This window comes from Tupaia chinensis, unplaced genomic scaffold (genome assembly GCF_000334495.1).
Source record: "Tupaia chinensis unplaced genomic scaffold, TupChi_1.0 Scaffold000077_1, whole genome shotgun sequence".
Lineage (NCBI taxonomy): Eukaryota > Metazoa > Chordata > Mammalia > Scandentia > Tupaiidae > Tupaia > Tupaia belangeri.
This window is the reverse complement of record NW_006159538.1, coordinates 3,636,419-3,643,716: the sequence shown is the minus strand read 5'-3', so window position 1 is coordinate 3,643,716 and position 7,298 is coordinate 3,636,419. Positions and strand designations below refer to the sequence as shown.

Genomic DNA, 7,298 nt, shown 5'->3' with positions numbered 1-7,298 from the left:
CTGGGATTGGAGACCACTGCGCCCACTGAAAATAAACGTGGATTGTCTTCTGTGACACCAGCAGGGCTCTAATTCCAATGATGGACATTTCACTCGAAACCGAAAACATACAAGGCCCTAAGGCTGCATCCCAAGCATATTGCCTGTGCCTCAAGTGAGTCAGCCTGGTCCCCAGACTTGCTCATAAACTCTCTAAGCTCTCTTGGGGAAAATGACATAAATAGCAGCTGAGATTCCATTTAAGGGTATCGAAAATACATTTTTAATTTTGATGAAGTTCACAAATGACAACATTGACATTTCTTTAAATAAATAGTTCCAGCAAGGCACAGCATTTCCATGTGTCCCCAGACATCCAAGAGGCAGTGATTTCATGTCCCCCTGAGGTTTAGCAGAGCTGCCAACATCAACAGGATGGCTGACAGGGCCCAGATTTGCCACCTGATAAGCCAACGAGACATGCTATCATATTTATTGGATACAGAATCAAATATAAAAACGCACAATCGGTCACTGCAATGAACTTATTCTGCATTTAGCCTCAGATCCTCTCAAACAAAGAAGGTGGTTTTGGGTATCAAGAAGAATATAAATATGTGTATCTTCCATGGAGTCTTTCCTATAACTTGCTTTCATTACACAGGGAAATGTGTGGCCTGGGGGGGGGCAGGGGGGAGATAATAACTAGAATGTAGTTACTTACTAATTGCCAGGAATTATTATCAGGTCTTGACTTCTGTGATTTCATTTGCTCTTTATACTAATGCCAGGAGGTGGTTACTATTGTAGAGCTCAGTTTGTAGATGGGGAAACTGAGGCTTGGAAAGAGTTACGTGACTGATCCATGGTCAGACCAAGAGTTGAAGGTAGAAAAAGTGATTGAACCCAGGGCTATGCTCTTATTCAGAGGTACCTGACACTGTAGCGTATACTTCAAAAGGACAGTGCCATTACCTTTCAAATTCAAATGCTAGAATAATCACAATTATAACAGCAAGGAACCGTGTTTTGTGTAAACGGGGGTCTATACTTCCTGGCCTCAGGATCTCAGTGTTATGAGGAGAGACTGGAATAACAGAGAGCTGAACCCAAATTCTAGTTGTTAGCTATTGGAACTCAGTGTCCTTGGTCCAGACACTGGTGTGGGTACTTTCTTCACGGATTGTTCTCAACCGTATGGGCCCTGGGAAAGTGTGGAGTATGCCCCTGCAATGTCTGGTTATCCTCCCACCCGGCAGTGCAAACCTTCCTCTTGGAGTCATTTAGCTGCTCAGGCCTGAAGGTCTCTGCGGCGCCTGCCAAAGGCATTGGAGCCCACGTCGGTGGGCACGAAGTTGCTCTTCACCACACCCCCCGATCTGCTCAGCAAGCCTGCCAGCCGGTGGGTCACACAAGTGGCAGTGTTGCAGGACCTCTTCTGGGCAGTGACGCTGATGGCAGGATGGAGAAGGAAGAGAAGGCCTGTCAGTGAGAGGCTGGGGAGGTGGGGGCAGGGAGGACCTGCCACAAGGGACATCTGGTAAAGTTGCTGCTGTCAGGGGCACCAATTAACCTTAAGTGTCTCTCCTAAACACAATTATCAGAGCAGAAAATCACAAAGCCATTAGGGAAAATGCCATGATCACTCCCCACAGACATTCCCAGGGGTCTCATGAAACCCAGAGGTGCGGTGACTGGCCATGAAACACAGAGCTGTAACAGCCAACCTTTCCTGTATAAACAGACTGGAGACCAGCAAAGGCGTACAGGACCCCGTCCCCAAGGACTGATTAGAATCCATACCCCAGTCACAGGCGCCAAATACCCTTATTAGGAAAGCAAAATTCCAGTCTTACCTGGAAGAGGAACAGTTTGCAGCTTCTAGTCCCAGAGGGGTTCACCTCCTCCTTAACATACCTGTTGTTGCTGTGTCAGCTCTGTCCTGGGGACCACCTACCATGTTCTGTCTCCAGCTACTCTGGGCTAAGGCTGAGCATGGGTCCTGGACACCATGAAGCCTGAAATGTGGACCAGAGCAATGACCACCACAGTGCAGGTCTTTTTAGAAAAATAGTTTTATTCTCCAAATGATCAGGACACTGAGAAGCAGACTGAGATGCTCTGCCTTGAAGTTGGAATGCAGAGGGCTGCCCTCACTCTGATCTCTTCCCAGGCAGTCCTCTTCCTCCTGTGAGTCCAGCTGTCTCTTTTCCCATCTGAGGTTCCAGACATCCTCTGTCACAAGGGAAAGTCACCAATACCAACCCAAAGAGCAACCAGAGAGGAGCCACATGCATCAAGTAATTGAAAGGAAGCAAGAAAGGGAATTAGAAAGGAGAGAGAGAGGAGTTTAATGGGCATCCCGGGGCATGCCAACATGAAGGTGGTGGTCTCTCTCCAAGGCGCTGCCCATATCTCTTTTCTTGCCAGGTGCTCCAACCCCAATTGCAGTTTGGGGGAATGTGTGAAACTTGTTGAGGTCCTGGGTGTACGTGCCCAGCATGCAGGTACTCAGATTACCGCAGCGCTTAGGTCGGGGGCTGTCCAGGCTGCAGGGAAAAGACATGCCACACAGTCCCATGCACCAGGGGCTGCCCCTGTGACAGTCATGCAGAAGGTGGGGCAGCAAGGGTGCTTTTCCTGTGAGGCAGGAGGAGCAGGCAGGAGGAGAGCCCACATGTTAGGAGAGCTCAGGGGTGCAGGGGGCCAGGGAAGTGTGGGGAAGGGCTGCAGAGGGAAGGGCGGCCTCTCCTGCATTCCACATGCTGTTCAGTCCCCATGCTCTGCAGAGGGCTCTTCAGGGCAGACACAGGTGCAACATGAGCCTCTGCCCAGGCAGTGCAGGGTCTCTGTCCAGGCTCAGGGTGCACAGGGAGGTGGGCAGGGAAGGGTGCTGTTCCTGGGCCTGTGTTGCCACGCACATCACACAGATGCTGCCCATCTAAAGGCCCAGGTGGACCTCAGACCAGGGCTGTAGCTGACACACCCCTGCAAGGCCCTCACCTTCACCTCGCACATGTGAAACCACGGAACCTCACAGGAGGGAAGGACAACGGAACTGGTGAAATTTCTCGAACTTCCTGAGTTAGACCGGGTCCCCTCCTGACCCAGCTTCGTACTTACCAGTCCTAACTCAGCCAGTGCTGGAGGCTCCTCAGGACTGCAAGACCAGGCCCCACAGTGCGTGCTCCCACACCGTCCCTAACTGCTCTCAGAAGTGGATCTTTTCAAATGGGACCTAATCACAGTCTCCCCAGCTGACCTCTGTCCTCGGTGGAGCCTGAGGACACCTGGGCCCGGGTCCTGGGGAATGACCCCAGGCTGGCCACTGTGTTCCTTCTTACCTCTTGGGATCGCCTTCCTGGGCATGCCTGGGGGGAGAGGGGGCTTGCTGGGCAGGGTGGGGCTTTACCTGGAGCCCTCTGGCTCCTGCTCCTGCTCCAGCTCCAGCTCACTGGCCTTCATCTGCATGTAGTCCTGCACCAGGGCAGCCAGCAGGAGGCGCGCTTCCTCCTCACTGAGTGTGGAGAGGTCTGGGCTGCTCTCCAAGGCAGACCTGTGGAGGGAAAGCAAACCCAGTGCAGGCTCTGAGCCCTGCCTACCCCCTCCCCAGGAGAAGTAGCCAGGCTTCCTGGTCCCTCTTCTTCCCCTGGGGATGTAGCCACTCTGGCTCCCAGTGGACAGGGCAGGTGGCCAGTGTTCTGAGGATGCTGATTCACTAGGAGCCAGACACTAATATGGCCTCCAAGCAATAGTGTGCTGGAACCAGTTCATTCAGGTCAATGGTTACATTTTCAGGAATTTTGTGAGCTGAACATTAAATGCAGCCATTGTTAAAAATTAAATGGTGGACCAGCCTGTGGTATGGTGGTGACTGGGTCTCACATGGCAGACTTCATGGTTCGAGTCCCAGATCTGGTGGCTTGAGAAACATGGTGGGGTGAATGTCCAAAATCCCGAAAGAAAAGAGCCATGAGAAGGGATTGTGCTGTGACCATTCTGTTGGAAGGTGCTTTATCTCTTTTCTTCTCTCTCCCTCTCTCCCCAAACTCACACACAAATTAGTGTGTTAATTAGCAAATAAAAAAATAAATAAAAAGATGAGATCTGCAAATAGTGCTAAATCTGAAAAAGGTTTCAGTTAATTAATATTCATATGTGGACTAGCAGATCATATGTAAGCAATAATAACAAGTGTATTGGCAAACTGGATAGCAGATTAGGATGCAATGCATTTCTCAAATCATGGCTGAATTGGAACAATAGCCCGGCGACAGATACAAAAGTTTGGTAAGGTACAGTGAAAGCATTTTGTCAGTCAATAGGCTATATGCAATTATGTAATTTATAATAAATAATATTGTATCTCTTCTTACTGTTTGCAAAATGTGCGCTACACATCTTTTTATCAGAAAAAGTTTATAATAAACTTATATGCATGTATACATGCTGGTTTATCACCCCCTGCCACCAACTGCTTTGTAAAACACTAAGCACAGTGCACTTTAAAGGCACAGGACCTTTTGATTCCAGGGCAGTGAGAGGAGAGTACGCTCCTGGCTTCAGTCTCACCTGAATGGCGCTGCCTGGAGGCTGCCTGCATGGAACAGGACCAAGATGCTGAGAGCCAGCAAGGGAGAGAACTTCCGGAAGCCCATGATGCCTCTCTGCAGGGGAAGAATGACGTCACTGCCTGCACCAGTTCAAAGTTCTATGTCCACAGACCTGGGTCCCATCCTGCTTTGGTCCTGTCTCTACTTCTCTTTCTGGCTTCAGACTGTCGGAAGGCCCAGGGAGCCTTTATCATGCACCGTCTGGCAAAGCTGGAAGGCTGTCCTAGCTGATATCTGGATACAGGGGTTTCAGTCCAAATCACCTTTCTTCCCCCAAGCTCCCTCCACACCCTTTCCTCTCCCCCAGTCCTCCCGTTTACACCTGTTGGCCAGATCTCTGTGGAGGGCACCCTCAGAGCTCCTGTCACAGTAACTGCTCCCATAAGGAAACCTAGAGCTGTCCTCCTGTGCACGGTGGTGACAACAGCGATGGTGATTGGGGGTGGGGGAGGGCTTTGGCACACTCCTGGCAGGAATGTGTAGGGGAGCGGTAGGAAGCTGGGGAATAGTTTACAGCTGGAATCTGAGAATTGGAGAAGCAGATTCTAGTGCTCAGGGCTCCACCCTCTGGCAACTCAATTCCGTGCAAGAACCAAGCTCAAGAAAGTGTTAAATTGGGACCCAGGTCTTCTCTCTGCGCTCCCGCAGCCGACGGGCGACTGGGGCTTGTGTTTTAGGGCTACCGGCCCTTCAGTCGTTGCTCCGGTCTTGCCAGCCATTCGCACTGGCCCAGGTTCTGACCTCATTTCCCGGGAACCACTAGGCATCAGAAATGGTCCCTGACTGCACCTCTTGGGAAGCCGCTCCTGCGTCCTGCCGTGGGAAGCCCTAGTGTCCGAGATCACCTGGGCGTGTGTGCAGCCCGAGCGAGCAAAACCACGTCCCGGAGCCGCGCCGAGAGTGGCTAATCCTTCCTGGGGCAGGAGCCTGGGATCAATGGCAGACAGAGACTGTCTGACGAAGAGACAGAGACACTGAGAGTGAACGGGAGATAAACTGAGAGACAGACGAAAGGAGAGAGAAGGAGGGGAGGAGACGAAGAGAGAAACAGAATGACATCCCCGAGCAGAAACCCAAGGCTCACCTGGCGGCCGGTGGCTGGGAACAGAGGCGGCGGGGGGGCGGCGGCGTCCAGCGAGGGCCACGGCGCGCTTGGGCTGGGCAGTGACTCCGAGGCTTCCCAGCGCCAGCGCTGCTCTTATTCCCGCCGCGCTGGGTCGGGAGGGGTCCCGGAGCTCCGGGCAACCAATGGGCGGAGGGGTCCTGTGCCCCGGCCTGATTGCGTCACCTCCGTGCTTCCAGAACCTAGAGCATCCAACCCGCAGGAGGGCCCCAGTTGTATTTGCATTGAGGTCATTGATGGAGGGGGTGGGGGCCACGAGGAAGCCCGTTAAGCGAGCAGGACTTTGGGGACAGTTTACTTCACCGCAGATTTCACCTTTTCAGCTCCGCTTAGTTTTGAACACGCGCCCCACTCCACCCCCAGCTGTGCAGTCTTGAGTAGCAGGGTCCAAGATTGTAGGGACTCCTGGCTCCCCCAAGTCTGACCCTAACCCCCTGCCCAAGTTGAAGGGTTAACGCACTGCATGGTGGGTTCTGTCGCCTGTCTTGCTCCAGAAGCCAGTACCGTCCAAAGAGGGCGAGGTTTGTGGGACTAGGGAACCCAGCTGAAAGCAAGAACTTTGTCAGACCTTAGCGCAATTCCGGCTGTGCGGATTCCAGACTGTGTGACCCTGGGAAGCAACTTCACAGAGGCCTACCTACTCTCTTTGCAATGGAGACCGCAGTCTCATCTTGAAGGAATGTTGAGCGACAGCTCAGGGCATGGTCTCCAACTATGTAGGGACTTGGAAGCGTTTCCTGGTCCGCGTAGGGGATTCCATAATCTCTCCATTGATGTTTTCTCAAGTCCAGGTGGCCGGGCTGCCAGGACGCTCACTGGACATCCAGGGTGCTGTTCAGATCCCTCACAAGTGTAGGGGTGGGGCGGATCTCTACCTGGAATTGAGGGGCGAGCTGTAAGGGACAGATGCTTCCGAAGACTGCAGCTCGACCTCCGGCCCTCCCCGCTCCGGGCCGTCATCCGTCACCTCTCATTAGTCCGCCCGCGGGGCCATTTGCACAGCTGCCCCTTCGCTTCCGGCCGCTGTTTGCCAAGATGTCCCGGTGGCATTTGGTTCCAACCTGGCATCCCCACCCCCGCACTTCGGTCCTCGACTGAAGAACAGGCAGGCTTAACAGTGCCCTGGAGTCCCTGCCGAGACTAAGCGCTCCCTCGCTTGCAGTCCCGCTTGTCCACACGCGAACGCATTACGACCCCGGACACGTGCCCACTCCGCGAAGCACAGAAGCTCACAGAACACTCCGGAGAGCGGGAGTATCCTTAGGGGTGCCCTCTCGAACGTGTCCCGAGCCGTCTCGGTGTCTGTCGTGCAGTCGCATCCACACACCCTCGTGATGATGACCTGCCCCACGCACACCCGCACACACTCAAGAACAGGCCTCTCAGCACGCCCAAGTTATGCATCACTTCGATCCCGTCACACTCAGCACAGCCGGTTTCGGGACGACTCGGCGGAGGGTTTACCGGCGAGCGTCCAGAGGGCTGAGGCCCGGGCTAAGGCACTTGCTGCAGTGGCTAGGGAGGGAGGAAGAGGCTTCTCGGCCTCTTGGGACTCTGGCTCTGGGCGCGCAGTGCTGGATCCG

General features: G+C 53.5%; 1 protein-coding gene across 3 annotated transcripts; it reads right to left on the bottom strand.

Moving 5' to 3' along the window:
* Positions 1 to 292: 292 nt before the first annotated feature.
* On the bottom strand, positions 293 to 5,838 carry LOC102471905 (calcitonin gene-related peptide 2). Of its 3 annotated transcripts, XM_027768662.1 has the most exons (5): positions 5,677 to 5,825; positions 4,552 to 4,646; positions 3,392 to 3,535; positions 1,246 to 1,430; positions 293 to 441 (listed from the first exon to the last, which is right to left on the bottom strand). In XM_027768662.1, exons 2-4 carry the CDS (start codon positions 4,635 to 4,637, stop codon positions 1,271 to 1,273), a joined length of 390 nt encoding a protein of 129 aa, XP_027624463.1. In that variant the 5' UTR covers positions 4,638 to 4,646; positions 5,677 to 5,825; the 3' UTR covers positions 293 to 441; positions 1,246 to 1,270. The 3 variants fall into 3 exon arrangements, with proteins under 3 accessions (XP_027624463.1, XP_027624467.1, XP_006142590.1); XM_027768666.1 differs by lacking the exons at positions 293 to 441; positions 1,246 to 1,430 and adding an exon at positions 1,442 to 1,997 and having other exon boundaries at positions 5,677 to 5,838; XM_006142528.3 differs by lacking the exons at positions 293 to 441; positions 1,246 to 1,430 and adding an exon at positions 2,012 to 2,528 and having other exon boundaries at positions 5,677 to 5,799.
* Positions 5,839 to 7,298: the final 1,460 nt, after the last annotated feature.